This window comes from Poromitra crassiceps, assembly GCF_964638095.1.
Source record: "Poromitra crassiceps genome assembly, chromosome: 4".
Classification (NCBI taxonomy): Eukaryota; Metazoa; Chordata; class Actinopteri; order Beryciformes; family Melamphaidae; genus Poromitra; species Poromitra crassiceps.
In genome coordinates this window covers 569,165-590,673 of record NC_139626.1, presented here as the reverse complement: position 1 = coordinate 590,673, position 21,509 = coordinate 569,165, and the positions used below count along the sequence as shown (strand labels likewise).

Below are 21,509 nucleotides of genomic sequence, written 5' to 3'. Positions count from 1 at the left end.
AGGGAAAGGGAATTATTGTTGGCATGCATGAACAGGCAACTGTGTGAACACAGAAACCCCAAATTCAAGTGAAATTGTATTAGTCATTCTTTCAGTTCAACTATTTAATAGTGTTGTTATTGAATTTGTGAAAACTTTTAAAGTCACACCACTGAGAAAAAAAACTTTTAAAGTCACACCACTTTTTAGGAAAGGAACCTTCTTTATAGGGAATTTTATCTGCGAGGCCTGGAGCAAAGGCAGAACGTTCTGTTTAGAACGTAATGTAATGATCTGTTTTGTTGTTTCAGGGAGTACATTGTGATTTAGCTGTACCACTATAGGCTTATGTTGTACTGTATATTTTGTATTTTGTGTGTCTTATAAGCCCATGTGCGCTGGGCCACTGTCAAGTGCACGACACAATGAATAAAACTAATCAAATCAGAGAAACATCACCCAGGCGTCATGAGGTTTTATGAGTAAGAAGTTCAGTGTGGCAGTGGCCAAATCACATGAAGCTGTGGGTCTTCTGTAGTAGCAGGCCACAAATGACACTATAATCAAATTATGCTGATACCCCTACAGACTATTGTTAAGAGAGAGATAAGGGAACATCAAACAGAACTGGCCATTAGGGGCTCTTCACTGGCCTAAAGCGATGGGGTGGGGGTGGGGGGGGGGGTGAGAGACTTATAAATGAGTAGGTAAACCAAGACACTCTCAGTTCTTTACCAAAACTCAGCTGCACCTTCAGAAACACTCGTGTCCCTTATTCCATTCATAGACATCATTTGTTTTAATCGGATAACTTTTGCAACAAGCGAGGTGAGTCCTGCCTTTATATAGAAATATGTATGTTTTTGAGACCTGATAGATCTGATATCAACAGCTATGATTTGATCTGTGCTAGAAGTGGATTGAGATCTGGAAATAATAGCATGGGTAGAGCATGTGTGAGACTGTGGGCCTTGATGATGCACAACAGGAAAACCACATAAACACTGCGTCAGTATAGGGCTAAAAAGCCTTTAAAGCGTGTTTTCCTGCTTTCTGTCTATTATGTCATGTCTATGCGATATACAATACACAATAGGTCTGAGGATGTGTGGTTTTCATTTTGAACAAGCGGGACTTTTATGTTTTCTAACTCGGAGATATCTCAACCTCAGACAAAAAAAAGAAAAAACCACACCTGTAGTAGCTACACAATGCAGCCTTTTTGCCTGAGATACAATCAGTATTCAGTTAAACATCTAATTGCTGTCTAAGTCATCCTTGTTGGTGGGAGGGTATTTTAAAAGTTTTTTTTTAAAGCAACATTCCTGGATGCTCTCTCATTCACTTCTCCTTCTAATAAAGGCTCTCCTCTGCAGGTGAGATGGTCGGGCACCAGTGGCTTCCATGGATTAATATCCCATCGCCACGAACAAACGCAATGATGACGCCAGTCAAGCAGGAACGGGAAATTTGTGAGTGATACACTGATTTTAGTGCTGTTTCGTAACTTTGGTGTCTGTAAAATATATATGTATATATATATATATAATATGAGTCCTGTATATATCAAATAAATAAATATATATATATATATATATATATATATATATATATAATATATATATATATATATATATATATATATATATATATATATATATATATATATATATATATATATATATTTATTTATTTATTTTTATATCTGTATTATATTTGTTTCAGCTCCAGATGGCCCCCACACCAAGAAGCCAGTTATGGGTCACCAACTCGGGACAGCTGTCGGTCTCTCAACTCTCTGCCTTGTCTTGCTTGTGGCCTGCATAGCACTTGCTATCTTATGTGAGTACAAGTTATATTGATTGGCCCAGAGAGGGGATTCACACAAAATGAGTTATCCAGCATGATTCAGAAGTGACAGGTGCTCTTACAAAAATGATTGATTCCATAAAATACAACAAGAATAACCACACCACCACGATATAGAGATATAGTAATAATGATCAGATTAATCTTCAATTGATGTTTGTTTTTTTGTTTTTCAGTTTTGATACATAGCATTTTTTTAAATCAAACTTTGCATTTAAAACACACCATCTTCTAATTCTTCCTTTTCTACTTGTGCTGGAGTTACCTTGAGAAGCATGTTTTTGTGTGTCTTTTTTTGACAAAGCTGATGATGATATGTGTCTTTCATTTCTAGATAGCCATGAATCAAACAGCAAGCCTGAATGGAACAGTCTTCTCATAGACTACCAGAACATCAGTGACCACTATCTCACTGTTACCAAGGCCAACGACGACCTGAAGAGAGACAACCGAAACTTAACCCAACACAACTCCTGGCTGGATGAGCAAACCAGACTCCTCAACAGCAGCTTTGCCAGACTCACTTCCCTGAACCGAGCCTTGACTTTGGAAAGCACACAGCTACAGCAGCAAATGACAAATGTAACTTCGACAAACGTGCAGCTCTCACTAGACCGTGATCAGCTGGTCCAGTACAGCAGTGAGCAGGAGGAAAAGAGGTTGAACATGTCCCAATCTATTTCCCATCTGATCAGCTCCCAAACCCAGCTGGAAGAGGAGAGACAGAGACTCTCCGAGACAAACACCTTTCTGAGGGAGGAGCTGCTTCAAGTGAAGGAAAACAATCGAGAACTTCTGGAACTAAATAACACGCTCCAAAGTGTGGACGAGAAGATCAAGGCGGACGACTGTGAGAAGGCATCGAAAGACAACGCTCAGCTGCAGGAGACAGTCGCAGAGCTTCAAGGACAGAAGCGAAACCTGAGTGACCTGCTGGGGCAAGAGAGGCAGGATGCCACAGAGAGAGAGAGACGCAGGAGAGAGGAGATGGACCTGATGCTGGTGGACACGCGTTCGATGAATGAGACCTATCACTCTCTAGAGCGCTACTGTCCTGTGGTGAACCCAAAGACCAATGGTACATCAACATTTTGTCCTTTGTTTTCTCTGTGAAAAAAATGTCCTTCCCAAGTATCTCAATCAACCAACGAATGTGCACAAAGCACTTTATCCATCTTATCTTACTCCTGATGAGTTGCTGCATAATATAGTGACATCTTGTTAATAGTTCACAGCGTGGTAGTGCAGCCACAGTGTAAAAGTACATAGTACAGTAACCTGACTCCGCCAGATGGGGCGGTATTGAGTTCACAAATAGTACAGAGCAACTTAGAGTAAAGGAAATCTGCTTCAGGCAATGAATAGCAAAATGATTTTGTAGATCCAGAGAAGTGGGTTTTTTACATGACAATGGACTTTATTATACAGAGGAGTTATGATGACTGAACTATAAATAACTATAACCTCTACTTGATGACATCAGAGGGCTCAAGTCTGGCTTGTGGCTTAAGTGCTTATTCATTAGTAGACCTGACGAATAAAGCATCCAATATCTACAATATCTACCATTTAAATGCATTTCAACATCCCATAACACTTCATTCGTGACTCATGAATGGATTAAAAACTAGTTCAACAGAACATGATAGTGAACTAGACCAAGCAACTGTTTCCTTAATCCTTCCCCACAGAGCGGATTTGCAAGAAATGCCACGAGAGCTGGAAACTGTTCCAGACCAAGTGTTACTACTTCTCCTCTCGCATGCTCGCCTGGAGGGCCAGCAGAGCCTGGTGCCAGACACAAGGGGGCGACCTGCTCATCGTTAACAGTGAACAGGAACAGGTACAATAGGGGACAACAAAAGGCACTATCTCCTTTCACTTAGATCAAATTCATATTATGGTATTTAATTGCCATTGGGTGTATCCTCTGTTCAATAAAGAAACATGAAACATGCTGGAAGCACATTTCTGAGGCAGTTGACAGTTGATTGCTATCATCTAATCAAATGCCATCTTCCTTCCCTTTCCAGACCTTCATTTTTGGCAGCAGCCAGTCGGTGGCCCAGGCCAGCAGCAGGCGCGTGTGGATAGGCATGACGGATGCAGTGATGGAAGGTGAATGGCACTGGGTGGATGGCAGCCCAGTCACTTCAGATCAACAGTAAGTCATCTTGTTTGCCTTATGGCAGAAATATCAATAACAATGTATAGATTAAAGCTAAAAACAGGTTCCTTACCATATCAGTAGGCTACCTGTAACGTTATCTACTCAATACTTTAATAATAATATTCCACTGTGTGATTATCCTGGTGGTGCTCCATTAAATGTAATGCATGTCAGTCCAGCCCAGTATATATATATATATATATATATATATATATATATATATATATATATATAGTATATATATAGTATAGGATTAAGTCTCACACCATGAGGTTCAAGCAGTCGTATAATCAACATCTGCACCGACCAAAGAGAACAAAATGTGGCTTGCTTTAATAACGCTGAAATATAACAATGGCAGGATGATGTGACACAGTTGCTCTCATTATAGGTATTGGCTCCACCGTGCAGGAAGGGCGACTGAGCCTGACAACTGGAAGTTGGATAATCCCCTAGGAGAAGACTGTGGACATATAGACACCAGTGAAAACGAACTCGCTTCATGGATGGACGGCTCCTGTGACATCTCGTATAGATGGATCTGTGAGAAGAATGTTTAAAACGTCCAAGGTCCCCCCCCCCTCTCCACATTGTAAATATACCACAAATCATTTGAAGTGTGCCCTTTTATTACATACAAAAGTGGTTTATGGGAATCTGATATGTAAAATCACTGAACTATATTCAAATCAATGAGTCCTAGTGTGGTGACACTGTGCTGCTGAATTACATGTTATGTATCAAAATAAAAAAATAAAAATTGTGGCATTCAGTGTTCAGAGTCCAATATTTGCAGTGCTACTGATGTAGATAAAGAGACTGCCCCAAGCACCCCTCATCCTTTCATTTTCATCAACTATACATTTGAGTAACTGTAACAGAGTGGTAAGTGGTAAAATTACAAACAAATTACAATACAATTCAAATAAAATTAAGAAATGTAAGTTATTATAACTAGTGGTGTCAAAAATAATACAATTATACACATATACACACACACACACACACACACACACACACACACACACACACACACACACACACACACACACACACACACACACAAGTCTTCATCTGAAGTTTTGTTTGGTGTGTATGTGTGTGTGCTGTGTCTGTGTCGCGACGACATTTTAATTCATATGAGGAGTCGGTAACTACTCCTGCTTAGGTTTGCTCCACCTGCACAGTCGGAAGCACAGGAACCGTATTGATCCCACTGCAGCGGCTGTCATCATCAACAGCACAGCCAAAAAGAAGCAAATAACATCCAGAGAATGATAGGAGTACCAGGGCATCTTGTAGGACTCGGTGCGTAAATGCGACGCTCCTTTGTGCCTCATGACAAACTCAATCCAGTAGAGGGCAGTATCCAAAGGATGCATTGGCTTGTCCCGATGGAGATTAGAGAGACGCTTCATATTATCTCTATAGGAGGGATTGTGGAGAACCTCTTGTGCTGCTTCCAGAAAGTTCTGGCTGGTGAGTTTTGTTACATCCAGCATCTGAGCAGCCCCGCGCGTCTGCAATCTCAAAATGTTCTCAAACTGGTCAAACAGAAGGGGTACGCCTATAATTGGCACCCCGTGGTAAATGGACTCATAGACCCCATTAGTACCACCATGGGCCACAAAGGCTTTGGTCTTTGGGTGACCCAAGAGGTCATTCTGGGGCATCCAGTTCACCAGCAGGGTGTTGTTGCCCAGATTGCTGGGACGCTCGCCTGCGTGCCTCCATATGACCTTCTGTGGAAGTTGGGCAAAGGCAGCAGCAATTTCTGAGGTAATCTCCACAGGTAGACCTTTAATCATTGTACCTAGCGACATCAGGATGACTCCATGCTCCCCTGAGCTTTCCACAAACTCCTCCAGCTCTGAAGGTAAAGGCTCCGAGGGCTTACACTGAAAGCCACCAATGTAAACAATGTTTGGCATGGTGGGCCTGGGGAACTCAAAGACAAAGTCCACCCTCATCAACCAAATGTCTGTTCCTTGCAAGAGGTGATAGAAGCTCACATCCGGATCAAAGTACTTCTCCACCAGTCTCTCATAGTGAGGGCTTACGATAAATCTATCAATGCATATGTTGAGGAAATAGTGGAACATGTTCTTCGCCCTTTGGAGAAAGGTCATCTTGTCTGTTGCCAGATGTCCAGAGGCTGGAACATAGGACACCGGTGAGGGAGCTACCACAAAATGACCCTCTCCACTGGTGATCCATCTCACATTAAAAACAGTAGGCAACTTTAGTTCGTGGGCCACCAGAACCCCACCGGGCAATCCTGGGTCTATAAGAACCGTGTCGTACTCGGCGTCACGGAGACTCTGCATTAGAGCCTTGTTTTCGAACATCGCCACCACCAACAGACTGGCTTGTTCGTGCATTTTTGACAATGATGGTAGCATTTCCCAGTAGAAGGACATAAAGGCCATTACAGATGCCCCCTGTTTCTGGATCTCCAGCATCTTGATGAGGAAGGTTACAAAGAAGTCCTGCTCCTCTATGTTGATGGCCTCTGGCAAGGTGATAGTGAGGGAACGGTAGTGTGCTGCCTCTTCTTTAACGTACCAGCTAGTGGCTGTGCGGACCACAGTGACCTCATGTCCCCTGGCATGGAGGCCTTCGATCAGCAGGTCCATGTTGATCCAGTGGCTGCCATCGACTGGGAACACCAGAATCTTACCCCCCTGGACACTGGGAGCAGCCAGGAGGGAAACACTCGCCACCAGCAGCAGCACAGAGGTCACTCCTGGGAGGCCCATGGATCAACTCTGAGGAGAGAAGAATGGATGCCAGTTTTCTGTGAGTGAAGTTAAACTTTATGAGGCACAATAATACAGTAATCTAACACAGAAACTTTACATTTGATAGCTACCATGTGCTGCTTATACAGGAATACTTAGGCTACTTTATGCTCCCTGTGTTAATGATCTCTATTAAGCGCCGTCCTGCTGACAAATGTAACCAACTAAATCGCAACTGCACTTTTGCATATATGTGTATATATATGAGATTTCGGCATTTGCACAATATGTTACTTTTAGAGCTTATTCTTATAATGGTGAAGCAGATTCAGTATTTCTGAGCAAAAGGTACGAATTTGAGTATATGAACAATGTTGTGTACTCGGCTTACTTTTCCATTTCTTCTTCAACAGTGTCGGCAGACAGCTGGTAGTTTACTGATTGTGAATTTATATGAAGTCAACCGTAGTCAAAAGTGCAATGAAGTATTCTTAAAGGGATACGGCAACATTTTGGGAGATAATCCAGTGGAGATCTCCAATGGTGTAAAATGTGTTAGTTTAGCTTTAGTTGATCCATGTCTGCAACCCACATACCATTGGAATACTTTGAGGAATCAAAGTCCAGTGGAGTGCAGTGCATAGCTTCAGTAATCTCTGTTCACAACATGGTCACTTAATCTTATTATCTGTATTCAACACTGAAATGACTTGCTTACAGTTAGCCTATCACTCTCAACTACACAGAGTAGCTACAATCCCCATGCCAACATGCAAAAAGAGCATGCCTTTGGTGGGCAGTTTCCTTTCTACATATTTCCTGACCAGAATGAGAAAGTTAAAAAATAATCTAACACCATTCACTTATGCCTTCAGGATGAAACATTGGTATGTGTTTGTGTGTGTGTGTGTGTGTGTGTGTGTGTGTGTGTGTGTGTGTGTGTGTGTGTGTGTGTGAGTGAGTGAGAGAGAGAAGGGGGGGGGGGGGGGGTAGCATAATATAGCTAAATCATTCATTTTTAGACAACACCGCCGGGCAGCAATTTTCATGCAGTCAACAAAACAGACGCACATCTTCCTTGGTGTTAAAACCACAAGGGATATCCTTCTGAGTTTAGGTGACGAGAAGGAAAAGTGTTGTTGCAACCTACCTTAAATCCCTCAGACTGTGGAGCTGTGTACTTTGAGCCCTCTCTGACTTTAGTGAAGCCCAACTTCTAGTAGGCTAGTCTGAAAAAGATTTAAACTCCGAGCCTGACTGTTGCATAATATGGGAGAAGGTTTGCTGGGGGGGATATTCAACATGGATTGCAGATGTGTGTGCAGACTGAAAGCGTGACAGAAAAACCCTTTGTCAGAGAGGGAAGAGAAAAGTGGTTTAAACAAGCAAACAATTTTCCTGCAGAGCAGAGCCCACCCTCTCTGTGTTGCGCACGCACGCAATGTTACGCACGCAAGCACACAGTCTGTTGCCAGATGGGCGAGGGCGGGTCTTTGCCTTGATGACGTCGGTGGGTGGTCTGACTACGAGTTTTACGAGTTTGTGTTGTTGTGAAGTTGTTTAAGCGTTACGAGGAAGAGGCAGTCATCTGCTCTAAAAGTTGATAACGCTAGCTGACTGTTCTTTTATTTTGCTTAACTTTTAACTTCGCGTTTTAATTTGAAATGTTGGTAACTCTACTGTACTCCCGCCCCATCCCGCCCCCCCTGCCGTAGCGGGAACGGGCGGTTGACCATGCCAGAGACCAGGCCAGGCTCTCTGTCTGTAGCTCCCTTTGTACAGTCATCTAACAGTCATCTGCAGTCTAACGATCACGTGACGATGACGTCATACCCGGAAGAGTCCGAAAGGGGCTAGGCTCTCTGGTGAGAAAAGCCTCTCTCATCTGAGCTGAGCTCAAGTCAAATCAGGGTGAGTAGTGCGATTTAATACAAACGCCAATACATGTTGGACTGTGTCATATTCATATTCTTCATTATTGCAGACACAATAGATCACTCAAGGCCGTAACGGCAATATTGAGGACAACCCCCCCCCCCCTTCCCCCATATTTAAGTCTAATTCTGTGGATTTTTCCAACAGTGAGACAGAAAGTGCAAGCTTCCTCTTTCACTAAGAAGTCATGTGTTATTGAAAAGGGAACAGCTTTTCAACATCAATTCACACTCCCTTGGATGTCACGTCCAGCCTTTGTCAACCTTTGACAATATGACACATTTGCACGCTGTGGCCCTGGCCACCATGGCCTTTACTGGAGGATGGTTCCTGTGTGCGGCTGATGTTGCTGGGGATTTCTCTCCATGCCTGCAGTTCTTCTACACCTCCTGGCCTCCCAAAGGTCTGGCAGGGACCCAGATCTGCCAGCGTTATGTGAACCAGTACCGCTTCGCCACACTGTACAGTCGCCCACGTCGCTCCCCTTGGTTCTCAGCCTATCTATACAGTGCACCAATAGGAAAGAGGCCCACAGCATCTTGGAAGTTTGAGCCACAGGTGAGGATCATGTAGAATCTTGTTGTCTAATGTACAGGTTTGAAACACATGATAGAAAGTGATGGAGGCTAAAGATTATTGATCAATGTGAGATGTATGTTGAGAAGTACTTGTAATCCAGCTTGTTTATACAATCAATATTTTTTTATAGAACTATTTTGATTAGAACTGATGTGCTGGTGGTAGCAAACCCATAGCTAATCTGTGCAGATCAGCCAAGATCAGCCGTGGGATTCATGGGATCAGCCCCAACCCCCCACCCGACATATTTCCGGCTTTGTTCAGATGGCAGCTACTTCTACTTTCTCAGGTTCTCTAATGTCTGATAGAATCCTGGAAGAAAAACGTGTTCAAAAAGACAGTTCTCCAAGAAAAATAACACTGCAATCAATTTAACGGTTTTTCTACATACTGATCCCAATTTAGTAGCAATACATTTGCACACTAAGCACTTCTGTAGTGTCTTCAGTAAACGAAGAATGAGGAAATGAGAGACTATAAAAGAGAAGTGTCCCATTTGTGTTTTCATGGTGCCTCATACTGAGCTATTCATATTTTCAGATTTAACAAGTAGTGGTAACACATAACGTTTATAGGCTATAAGTCATTTATAAGCCTTTAACTAATTAACTAATCATTTACAAAACATTAATATACATTTGTAGATTATTAATAAATGTTAACACAAATGTGTTGTAAGTCATCTATAAACTTTCAGTAAATGAAGTGGTCTTCATCTGTTATAAATGATGCGTATGTGGTGTACAATTACTAAGGGAAATAATTCACCCCCGGAACTGTGGGCGGGGTTGTGGTGTTCCGGCCCGTATATTTTGGTGTTGCACAGGAAAGAGAGAGTTGTTATTGCTGCTACAAGAGAAATGTTTGTACCCATTTGCTTTTGAGTTTAAAGTGAAGTAAATCAGGGTCCGGCCTCTGTCCTCCCTCCTCCGGCACTACACGTAAATCATTTACATACCCTAATCTGAAGTGTAAACAATTCATCACACGATGTGTTGCATACAAGGGGGTAGCTCAGTTTGTGAAAATTGAAGCCACTGCGGAAGTGTCGTAAAACGGCATCCTTTCGAATGGCCTGTTTTGAAGACTCCTCAAGTATAGCGCTTTGGCTATCTTGATTGTCGCGAGATGGCAGGAGACCAGGGGTTTCCGACAGAGCCGTAGCACGGCCTGCTAATTGGTCCGCGATCAGCTGTGTGGTCAATGGACAAACAACCTGTCCACGCCCCAAAACTTATTGTGCTTTATCATCTGTTTTACTCAAAATGGGACCATAATTTACTAAATGAACATCACGTTGTATTGAGGAAGACTTCACCTGTTACAAATGATGTGCAAATCATTTACAATTCATTTACAATGCTTTCTGCATCCCCTAATATGAAGTGTAAGACCACTCATCACACATAAATGTGTTACATACAAGGGGCTAACTGCCTTTGTGAAAGTTGAAGCCAAAGTGGAAGTGTCTTAAACCTGCATTTTTACGAATGGCCTGCAGGGCACGACTCCAATGGCTGCAAAAAGAAGTCAGATTGTATGGAAGTCAATCAGAAAATGACCCTACTTCTCACTTGATTTATGGACTCAGCAAACACTTTCCTATTGAGTTAATGGTCTCAATCACCATCAGACTACAATGTATGTTGTAGTCGCAGACTATTTTTTGGGATGTGATTGACAGGTCGCATGTCCATTGATCACGCAGCTTGCCGATCATGGACTTGAGGCGTCAAAACGGAAGTCCACAAACCAATGGGTCGCCCCCTGCAGGCCATTCGAAAGAATGCAGTTTTAAGACACTTACGCATTGGCTTAAATTTTCACAAATGTTTTTTTATTTGATTTGAATGTTTTGTAAATGATTAGTTCATCATTAACTAAAGGCGTATCAATGACTTGTAACTGAACACTATTAAGTGCCTTTTAAACATAAAATCTGGATCATGTCAGGCTAGAGAGAGCAGGATATTTTCAGGTTTAAGAAACGACTGGATATGAGCCGTTTTTTCTGCCAGTTTTTTCTCCACAGTGTGGATGCACAGTCACACAACACTGCCTGCCTCTATGGCTGCCTCACACAATAGAATTGGCTGCATCACGTTAGCGACAAATCTGGAGACTTCAAAAAACATGCCGTTGACAACGAGGGGTGGCAATGTGCCTAAAATGAGCGCTTCGCCTTTGTTAGGCTACATAAAGCCGCCCAGTCAAAATAGTGGTCAGACTGTCGTCAATCACTGTGGGTGATTTATTTTATGACATTCAAGTCATATCTGACTAGTTTTAAATGTATTTCTCCCCACAAAAGTTTGATAGCCTATCAGTCAGTCAGTCAGCTCCTATCCACTCCGCAGTGTGGGCGCACAGTAGCGTCAGGGACGATGAAAATTAATTTGGGGACGGAGCCGTACGATAGCCTAAACACGCTCTGCTCGTTATGAACAGCGTTAAAAATGACATGCCACACACACACACACACACACACACACACACACACACACACACACTAAACAGACATGCGGGTACTGGCAGAGAGACAAACAGGGAGATAGAGCGGCACGCATCACGCAAAAAGTGTCAGAATCTCGGCTGCTCTTTGTGATAGTTTCATTTGCTTCAGTCATCCTGCTGCCTCGTATTCTCAGGAGAGCGCGTTTCTGCTCCAATTTCACTTTCCTTCCCCCCTGCCTCTCTCTCACTGCTCAACGCTGTGTGTGTGTGTGGACGGATCTGCGGATAATGACCTGCCAGAGTTAAACAAGAGCTCCTTTTGCGCTAATCCGGATCTTACACCGGCGAGCGAGGTGAATAAGATACGGACTCGCGGGAGTGCGCGTAGGCTGGCTATTTGTTGTTTAACATGCAGGCCAACCGGCTAGGAGCAGGTTATAATACGGATTCCACCGCATGTTAAGAAGTGGCTTTATACTATAACATTTTCATCCATTTTTGTTCATCAGCAATCCCATACATTGAAAAACATTCTGCAATCAGCTTATTGTATGTTTGCTGATGGTAACACATAAGAACTTCAATTGCATAACACAAAAGTGGTTTTGCTCAGCCTGAATTATACTAGATTAGATAATGCAGTGCAGGGGCGTTTCTACGGGTGGGCCTGGGTAGGCACAGGCCCACCCACTTCTTGCCCTGGCCCACCCAAATTTTTTTTTTTTTAATTGGTTGTTTTCTAGAGGCAAACTTGCTGCTGCCTTGCTAGCTAATGGTTTTGTAGCTTAAAAACGCAGGGCACATCATCTCCAGAGTCTAAAGCCTGGATTATGCTTGACGCTTTGGCCGGCCGCACGGAAATGAGAGACACGGAATCCTGACGAGGAAACGTGTGGAGCTTTTATACTCTGTGTGGGTTTCTGCTCGCGGAATTGAGCGCGAGTCTTGAAAACTCGACTTTGTCCGCCCAGCTGCGTCCGCATCCGCATCCGCGTAGTTACAAAATTCGCGGTGCGCACGGCCAGGCGAAAACCGTCCGCACGGAGCCTTGCGGAGGGGCATGTCTGCTGATTTGACATCACTTTTCCGCGTGGACACTCGCGTTCCTCGCTGATGCGGAAAGCATAATGAGACCTTAATGCATGACGACTTCATGACATCTAGGAATTTTGCGTGCTTCCCGTGCAAAATTTCGTCATGCAATTGCCCCACCAATTTTATCCAGGCCCACCCAATTTGATCCAGGTCCACCCATAATTGAATTTCTGCCTATGCCCCTGATGCAGTGTAAGTGCTTTTAAACATGTGGCGTACCTTAACTCCTTCTGTGTTTCCTTCCATCCTGATGTGTTCTTCCCTCCACAGTTAGCCTACCCAGCGGGCGACGGCAACATGACTCCCTTCCCTCCGGGCCCTGTAGACCAGAATGTGGTGGAGAGCCAGGCAGTGGAGCTGGACTACATTAACTCCACCTATACCCGCGGCCACCTCAACCCCAGCCTCCACCACCAGAGCCACGAGGACCGCTCCTCTACTTTCACCCTGACCAATGTGGTTCCTCAGAAGACGGGCTCCAACGACGGGCCCTGGGAGGCCCTGGAGCAGACTGTCAACAAAACCCTAGCGGCCTACTGCCTCGGAGACGCTTATATAGTAACTGGGATCATCCCGTACCAGGAGGAGGAGCATTGGCTGAAGAATCATCGTGTGGCAGTACCTGAGTATCTTTGGTCGGCTTACTGCTGCCCCAAGTACAACAATAGTCGTCCAGAAGAACTGAAGGAGGCCTTTCCCACATATGCTGCCATCGGCCGCAACGACCGCAACAGCACAGAGGACATAGTGCCTGTGGATAAGACCGCTAAGAAACAGTTCAGGGGATATGATGTGAGACAAATGCCACTTGCAACACTCGAGATGTATCTGAAGGACAGGTTTGGGACTGTTGTGAGTGTTTTTTATGAACAGTGTTCTGGGTCAGAGTGATCAGACACAAACACAAACACTCAGATTATGGTTACCAAGCATTTGATTGTTAACAGTTTTTAATTTAATTTCATTCAAATTTCATAGGCCTCCCGTCCTTTTATATATAGCCTACTTGTCAATTTGCCTAATATAAAGTAAACCTAAAACAGATTTAAGATAGACTTAAGACTATATGTGTGCTGGTATGGCAGAAGATAACATTATGAAAACATAATTGGATTATGAAACTGATGATTTTATGTAGCCTATGTATTAATTTTGTTTGAATATACTGTATGTATTGTAAACCTGATGATGGTGATGATTATGATGACAATAATGTACTGTGATGATGACGACGATGATGATATGTATGTGTGTGTGTGTGTGTGTGTGAATACATTTTAATTTAATTTCAATTTTCATCATGTAGAAAACGGAGATACTAGCATCTAAGATATTTTAGACTAGAGTGTTTTGACTGAAGGTCTTCATCATAGCTCTAAACTTTAGAGCTATGATGAAGGCTTTTTGAATGTCAGTCCTTACTGCATTTAGAGAGCCTTGGACATTGTTCATACAGCTGTTTTTATGCTATATATCTCCTGTCTTATGCAGATTTGATAGCCTACCTGTTGTCAACGAGCATCTGTAAAGCTAGTATAAACCTAAGGACCCCACAAATTAATCTTAATCAATAAGAGCACCAAACATTACTTCTATAATTTGGTAATAAATAACTGTTTGAACTAAACTCACTGCATGTTTGCAGTCATGCATGCATCAAATTATTTGGACCACTAGGTGGCATCCTTGTGCAGTACATTTAGCCTCTTTTATGAACTGCAGGTGGATGGTTGTTTTTAAAAGCAACTAGAGAGATTTTAACATATGATGATGATACCATGAAGAAAGACCAGTAAGGTGCAAAATTTGACTCATTGTATGTAAATATTAACTTCCACCAGTTGGACTAAAAGTCATCTGGAGCAAGACCAAGACAACTCGTTTCCATAATAATCAATGAGACACAACACACGTTTTGTCAGGTTGGTTATAAATTTAATCCATTGATCTAAGTGCACAAGAAGACACATGATGAACACATCTGACAGGACACACTGGTGCCCTGAAGCTCCAAATAATGCTCTGGAGATCAAACACTTTTAGTAAGGACATTGTGTGATGGGTGTGAAGAGCTTGTCCCACACCTCCACCTTCAGCATGGCCCTGCCCATAGGGGACATGGTGGCCTTGATGTCCAGGTAACTGCCCTCATGGGTGATGCCTGAGCCGTTTGCCTCCAGCCGGACAAAGCCCTCCTGCTTTTTGTTGTAATACATCTCTTTGAACAGAGCCTCGTTGGTCTCTTTGTCCTTGCTGTGGATCCCGACGCCGAACCAGTTCTTGTACATGTTAAAGTCGTAGGGCACAGAGAACATGATAGCCAATGTCTCCACGTAGTCGTTCCTGCTCCTCTCGAACAGGTCATAGGTCAGGACGCCCACAGCGCCGCAGGCTTTGGCACTGGTTTTGCTGAAGTTGCACACCTCTGTTTTCAGTGAGCGCACAGTGGGTTGGGGTGGGATGTGGGTGTTGCCACTCTCCAGGAAAACCCTTTTTTTTTTTTTTTTTTTTTTACACAGAATGAAGAGAAAATAAACACTTATAGGAAACTTATATTCTCATATTGTAAGTTTAATATAAATTATATTCTTATATTCTAACCTATAAACTAACTTGTCTGTAATATGATTACTCACTATGGCTATTAAAAATAATCTTGAATATTCATTTAATCAGGGAAGACATTTTGTGGACATGCATGCTCTTTTCCAACAATGTGCTTCACATGTATAAAGTTGACACACATTCAGATCTGGCAGGTGCAGTAGCCTACGTACTACAGTCTTCTACTGGTGTCCCGTAAGTCGTGCAGGCCTACTTACTTGGGGTTGAGTAGGCAGTAGTTATTGGTGAGGTTGGTGATCTCGACGGTGACATTTCTTCGGCTGCTGAGATTTGCGGCCACAGCCTCTGCTGATTCACTCATGCTGTTGTACGTTCAAGGCTGTGATGTTGCAAAAGAGACAAATCGGCTCATTTGCAGATTGGCTTTACAGTGCAGTGGAACAATTCAGTGGATAAAGCCCATAATAGTATAGCGTTAATTATTCTCAAATACAATTCACTGAATCACATTTGTCAGTTGGCTAACTTAACCCAATAAAGCCTAAAATGTAGCATAATATGTATATGTATATAAATGTATATGAGCTTACCTGTCTGAATCACCGCTGTGTTCCTTACTCAGGTAATACCAGATTTGAAACAGTGGGTTCACTCTTCAGATCACTCGTTTTGGGAATGCATGATGACACTGGACTTCCACCCAAAACGGTCTCCACCCAGAGGACACGACACGCCCACTCTCTCCTGCTATGTCTCACTCTTGCTCTGCCTCCTTCCATCTAGGTATGTGTCAAAGGTATGAAGAGCGGGTGTAGTAGACATCACTAACAACATACCTCTGTCGCATTACTGAAGCGAGAGCTTTGTTTGTACAGCTCTCATGACCATTTCCATGCACCACACCTCTCTAGTCTGGCTCTGTTTTGGGATTTAGTCTGACATGTGAGATTTACGAGACTGTTATTGCCCAATGGGGAGATTAGATAGATACCTATTATAGTTTGAGTAGCCCTTATGGTACTAAGTGTATCCAAGTGTATCCGAAATATCATTCTGCGGTCACTGACTTGGGTGACGGAGCAATACTTGGGCTGCCACAATCCCCTTCTCAACCGCCCCCCCCTACCAAAAAATAAATAAAATCCTATCTTTTTCTTCTAAATATCTGTCACTTTAAAGGAACAGCTCACCCAAAAATCCAAAATACATATTCCCTCTCACCTGTAGTGATATCTATCCATCTATATCGTTTTGTGTTAGTTGCCTGAGTTTTGGAGATACCGGCCGCAGAGTTTCTGCCTTCTCTCCAATACAATGGAACTGGATGGCACTCGGCTTGTGGTGCTCAAAGTGCCAAAGAAAGACATTTGATAAACTCAATAGCAATGTCTCTTTCCAGAAATCATGACCCAGTTGTTACTCTTACTCAAGATAATCCACAGACCTTGTTATGAGCAGTTTCATGGAGGAACTATTTTCTTTTGACCAAACTACACCCGCTAGCTGCTAGCTAGTTCCTACATGAGACTGCAAAAGAAAATAGTTCCTACATGAAACTGCTCACAACAAAGTCTGTGCATTATCTTGAGTAACCGGGTCATGATTTCTGGAAAGAGACAATGCTGTTGAGTTGATCAAATGTATTTTTTTGGTGCTTCGAGCACCACAAGCCGGGTGCCATCCAGTTCCATTGTATTCAAGAGAAGGCAGACATCTCTGCAGCCGATATCTCCAAAACTCAGGCAACTAACACAAAACGATATAGACGGATAAATAGCACTACAGGTGAGAGGAAAAATATGTATTTTGGATTTTAGGGTGAGCTGTCCCTTTAACATTCTCTTTTTTCTCTCTTGCTGATTTTTGTTGAGTAGGGCTCAAAAGTATTTTAATGACCTTTATGGTGTTTTTATGCTCTCCCCTCCCTGTTAAATAAATAAACTGAAACTGAAACTCATATATTATGTCTACTGAAAATATTATTTAAAAGGATGCGAGATGTTTTTCAATCAAGCTTATTCAGTGTCTATGCAATCTGAAACAAGTAGATAATTTGTGATGTTAGTTATCAGGAAAAACGTCAGGGAAAAGATATTGATGGTATTCTTTTTATTGTTATTTAGAGCACCAAACAGACAAACTGTATAGCCTATCTAAGCTTTCAGAAGCATCTTCGTAGATTATGTTCTCACTTCCAGTGGTGATACACATTTTATTCTCAGAGCATTACACTCAGTCTCATCTGCCCATCTTGTCATACAGCTCCACTTTGACGATAGCCTTGCCCTCACTGGACATGGTGGCTCTCAGGTCCACCACCCTCCCGGCGTACATCAGGCCCGAGCCATCGGCCTCGTGGCGCGAGAAGTTGGTGAAGTTCTTGCCGTTGTACATGTGATCGTAGAGCTTGTCGTCGCAGGCGCGCGCGTGCTCGAAGATGCCCACTCCCAGCCAGTTCTTGTAAAAGTTGTAGTCGAAGGGCACCGAGAACATGACGGCGATCAGCTCGTTGCAGTGGCGCTGGTGCATGTCGAACAGCTCGTAGGTCACCACGCCGACGGAGCCTGATGCCGTGTTGTCGTCCTTGGTGAACGAGCACACCTCGGTCATGTTGGGGCGCAAGGTGGGCTGAGGGGGGTTGAAGCAGAAGCCACTCTTCATGTACACCCTGGTAGTGGGTGAAGGAGACAGAGAGCAGTCTTTTAACCCACAAACATGCATGATGGATGGATTCAAGTCTTGCATAGAGCAGTGGTTCTCAACTGGTCTAGCCTCACGACCCACATTTTTCCTTAGACATTTTCAGAATTTAGCCTACATTTGTAGTGTCATGTAGGCCCCTTCGCAACAAGCAAGCATGTCATGTTGGTACCAATGGATGTCTTAGCTCTTCTAGTTTCATATGGTACCAGTACCTTCACTCTGGCTTTAAAAATGAGCCCGCTACAGCCTCTGAAAGACAGTCATGTTGGCCACCGACGCCAGCGTCCTCAATGACTAGAAGAACTTTATTTTCTCATGCACACATCCACGACCCACTCAAAACGGCCCTGCGACCCAATTTTGGGTCCCGACCCACCAGTTGAGAAACACTGGCACAGAGGATGTCTGAAATATAGCATGTTAGTGATCCTGATCCTGATTAGTCTTTATTGGTTCACACACAATGACAATAAGGGATCAAATGGGGGAGATTGGCCCATTCAGAGCAATATAGATCATAGCAAAGCAGAGTTGCAATGTGGTCCAAATCCACATTGTCTGATAGGGGCTCTTACTTTGGGTTGACGAGACAAAATTTGGAGCTGACATTGACGATCTCTATAGTACAGTTGCGGTTGGTGGTCAGTGAGGCAGAATGGGACTCTGCAGTGGCAGGCATGGTGATGGCTGGTGGAGATGGCTCTAAGTGTAGGAGAGAGAGAGAGAGAGAGAGAGAGCAGCAGTAAACAACAGAACCTGACAATCCAGATTTTATTGTATGACTCTGGGTGACAAAGTCACTTCTAAGTTGTGAATTCCTACCCTGACCTATTGCATGGTCTCTGTAGAGAGTGCCTCGAGAATGCCTTGTCATCATGCTATGCTATGATACTGTCTATGCAATGATATAGTCTGCAAGACCTGTCTCAAGTCTTATGTGAAAGACTACACTTAACTTACATAGACCGCCAAGAGCCATCCAAATAATATTCATATTGTTTTAAGATACATGCTGTGACGTCAGATTGCTGGACAGAACACACATTACAGCAACATACTATTCCACCATGACACAGAAGTACTATGCATATTTCTTGTTTATACCGGATCAGACTATTGTTAGACATTTGTTTCTCGAAACAATTCAATTAATACAATAAAAGAAACTTGAATGTAATCAATAAACTGCCCCAATTAGCTCAAAGTAAACATACTTACGTTATCTTATGTCACACACACAGGATGGCAGAGAGTGCTCTTGGAAACAGCTCCAGGTTGGTATGGAGGCAGGCGCAAAGTCACACGCCCCAAAGACAGACGGTCACACCTCACTTCTGACGCTAGGTGTGTCTGCAACTGTTCACTGCTCCTTTTTGTTGAGCATCTGTCGCAATGCAAAATACAAACGAAATGGCTCAATGTAACTCAAAGATACAGTTCTATTCTACATTGTGTTGTGGAAAACTGATCAATCATATAAGCCAATAATATTCAACAAACATGTACAGTACAGTGAAAATAAATGTGTGAGTTGATCTTTGTTGCTATAGCAAAGTACATTTCCTGTCTTGCTAAAGCACTGTCAAATTGGATAATTTAGAGAGACACAAGGGTGGTTGGACCAATGTTGACCAACTCAAATCCCACCTCTTCAAAACAGCCTACAATATCTGACTCCTACCTCTAACCACCATTCCATCTCTGCAATCTTTTCATTTGTATTTGTTTTGTATCTGTATTTGTTCTTGTTATTTAGTTTATTTACTGTTTTTATGTATTGTTTCTATTGTAAAGCGTCTTTGAGTTCCCCAGAAAAGCGCTATATAAAACTTATGTATTATTATTATTATTATTATTATTGTGTTATAAAAACGTGATAATTCAATGATCACCAAGGCACACTACTGTATGTTAATGAATGATTAGTCTTGCTTGCCAGACTATCTCCATAATGAATGATAACAGCACTCTTTGCATAGGCATAGGTACAGCAGCTTCTTGTTGCCAGGTAAAAAACAAACAAACCTGAAAGTCAGTATAGATTTGTTACTGTAAGCCGTCACACCCTTACACTAGGCATTGAATACGTCTGGTGATGACTCAGTTTGTGCATACAATAACTCAAACCTCATGGACCTGAACACAATGCGACAATTGTGTGTGTGTGTGTGTGTGTGTGTGTGTGTGTGTGTGTGCATGTGTGTGTGTGTGTGTGTGCGTGCGTGTGTGTGTGTGTGTGCGTGTGTGCGTGTGTGTGTCTCACAATATTATGCATTCAATTTATTTTCTATGGCACCTACAGTCAGTCTGGTCATTCTGGTCTCAAGAGTGCATGTGGGTTTGCTGAGTTTAACTGTCATTTCTAAACAGTGCCACAGGTATTGAGATATTGTACTTTGCTACGTTTGCAACGTTCTATATAATTACACCATACTATAAAGCAAAGACTCTCTGTGTGTCTGTGTCTGTGTCTGTGTCTGTGTCTGTGTCTGTGTCTGTGTCTGTGTCTGTGTCTGTGTCTGTGTCTGTGTCTGTGTCTGTGTGTCCTTTTCATATCTCCAGAACCCATCCGATTCTGCAGTGTCAGATTTGATGCGATTTGGACATGCGTAAACTTTGAATAAACAATCGAACAGCGTTCTGTGCAGCAGCAGGGTGAACAGGAACTGCACTACTTTCTCATAATTAAAGCTGACAAATCAGCACAGGCCTTAATTCTAATAATGAAGTTAATTCGAATAATTAAGTTAATTTTAATCATTAAAATTTAATTTTGGATCATGGGGGTTGCAGCACAATGATCGTATCCCGGCCTGCATTGGGCGGAAGGCAGAGATACACCCTGGTGTCTGGATAGGTCATAGGTCCATCACACACTGAATACAGACACACAGACAATCACAGTCACACTCCTATTCACACTTACAGACAATTTGGAGTCTCCAATCCACCTGACCTACATGTCTTTGGACTGTGGTGGGACGAAAGGTGGCAGAAACATGCAAACGGCTCACAGGAAAGACCGGGACTCAAAATCGGGATGTTCTTGCTGTGAGCTGACAGTGTCAACCGCTGAGCCACCGTGCTGCGAACAAAACATCGAATTAAAATGTCCACTTCAAGCTACGCTGAATGTGCAATGGGTTCATTCAGAGGTTGTCTTTATAAGACTTCAAGAGGTTCGTTTGTCCAAAGCCACAGGACAGTCATGTTCTATGCCGACAGCAAAGTGGAACCCTCCTGCCCACTCTTATAGTCATCTGTCAGGCCATGACAGTGGCATTGAGTCAACCACCCACTGGCTCTTCTGTCTCGCTGTGTCTCAAAGTCCCCCCAGAAGAGGACACATGCAGTGCTGCTCCCACAGCCACAGACACATCTCTAACATGTCTCTGTACTTTGCAGTGAGTATACTGTCC

At 43.0% G+C, this 21,509-nt stretch overlaps 4 protein-coding genes and 1 pseudogene across 6 annotated transcripts; 2 read left to right on the top strand and 3 right to left on the bottom strand.

Annotated features, from left to right (window-relative positions):
• Nucleotides 1-1,420: 1,420 nt before the first annotated feature.
• LOC310774956 (uncharacterized protein) lies at nt 1,421-4,578 on the top strand (the record flags this gene model as incomplete). The annotated part of the gene is made up of 5 exons (XM_083635046.1): nt 1,421-1,451; nt 2,183-2,926; nt 3,540-3,691; nt 3,882-4,012; nt 4,410-4,578. 5 exons carry the CDS (start codon nt 1,421-1,423, stop codon nt 4,576-4,578), a joined length of 1,227 nt encoding a protein of 408 aa, XP_083491172.1.
• A 278-nt stretch (nt 4,579-4,856) lies between these two features.
• On the bottom strand, nt 4,857-6,777 carry LOC310775525 (UDP-glucuronosyltransferase 1-2 pseudogene; annotated as a pseudogene). Its single transcript has one exon. The product of its transcript is annotated as a UDP-glucuronosyltransferase 1-2 pseudogene (transcript).
• A 2,164-nt stretch (nt 6,778-8,941) lies between these two features.
• On the top strand, nt 8,942-13,716 carry LOC310775527 (endonuclease domain-containing 1 protein-like). Its single transcript, XM_083635692.1, has 2 exons — nt 8,942-9,252; nt 13,093-13,716. The coding sequence occupies exons 1-2, from the start codon at nt 8,968-8,970 to the stop codon at nt 13,711-13,713; spliced, it is 906 nt and encodes a 301-aa protein (XP_083491818.1). The 5' UTR covers nt 8,942-8,967; the 3' UTR covers nt 13,714-13,716.
• Nucleotides 13,717-14,737: 1,021 nt separating this feature from the next.
• LOC310775530 (DELTA-stichotoxin-Hcr4a-like) lies at nt 14,738-16,114 on the bottom strand. Its single transcript, XM_083635695.1, has 3 exons — nt 15,978-16,114; nt 15,645-15,766; nt 14,738-15,312 (listed from the first exon to the last, which is right to left on the bottom strand). Exons 2-3 carry the CDS (start codon nt 15,746-15,748, stop codon nt 14,862-14,864), a joined length of 555 nt encoding a protein of 184 aa, XP_083491821.1. The 5' UTR covers nt 15,749-15,766; nt 15,978-16,114; the 3' UTR covers nt 14,738-14,861.
• Nucleotides 16,115-17,491: 1,377 nt separating this feature from the next.
• On the bottom strand, nt 17,492-19,388 carry LOC310775531 (uncharacterized protein). Of its 2 annotated transcripts, none has more exons than XM_083635696.1 (3): nt 19,309-19,388; nt 18,666-18,792; nt 17,492-18,055 (listed from the first exon to the last, which is right to left on the bottom strand). In XM_083635696.1, exons 2-3 carry the CDS (start codon nt 18,767-18,769, stop codon nt 17,626-17,628), a joined length of 534 nt encoding a protein of 177 aa, XP_083491822.1. In that variant the 5' UTR covers nt 18,770-18,792; nt 19,309-19,388; the 3' UTR covers nt 17,492-17,625. The 2 variants fall into 2 exon arrangements, with proteins under 2 accessions (XP_083491822.1, XP_083491823.1); XM_083635697.1 differs by having other exon boundaries at nt 19,305-19,323.
• Between the last annotated feature and the right edge of the window lie 2,121 nt (nt 19,389-21,509).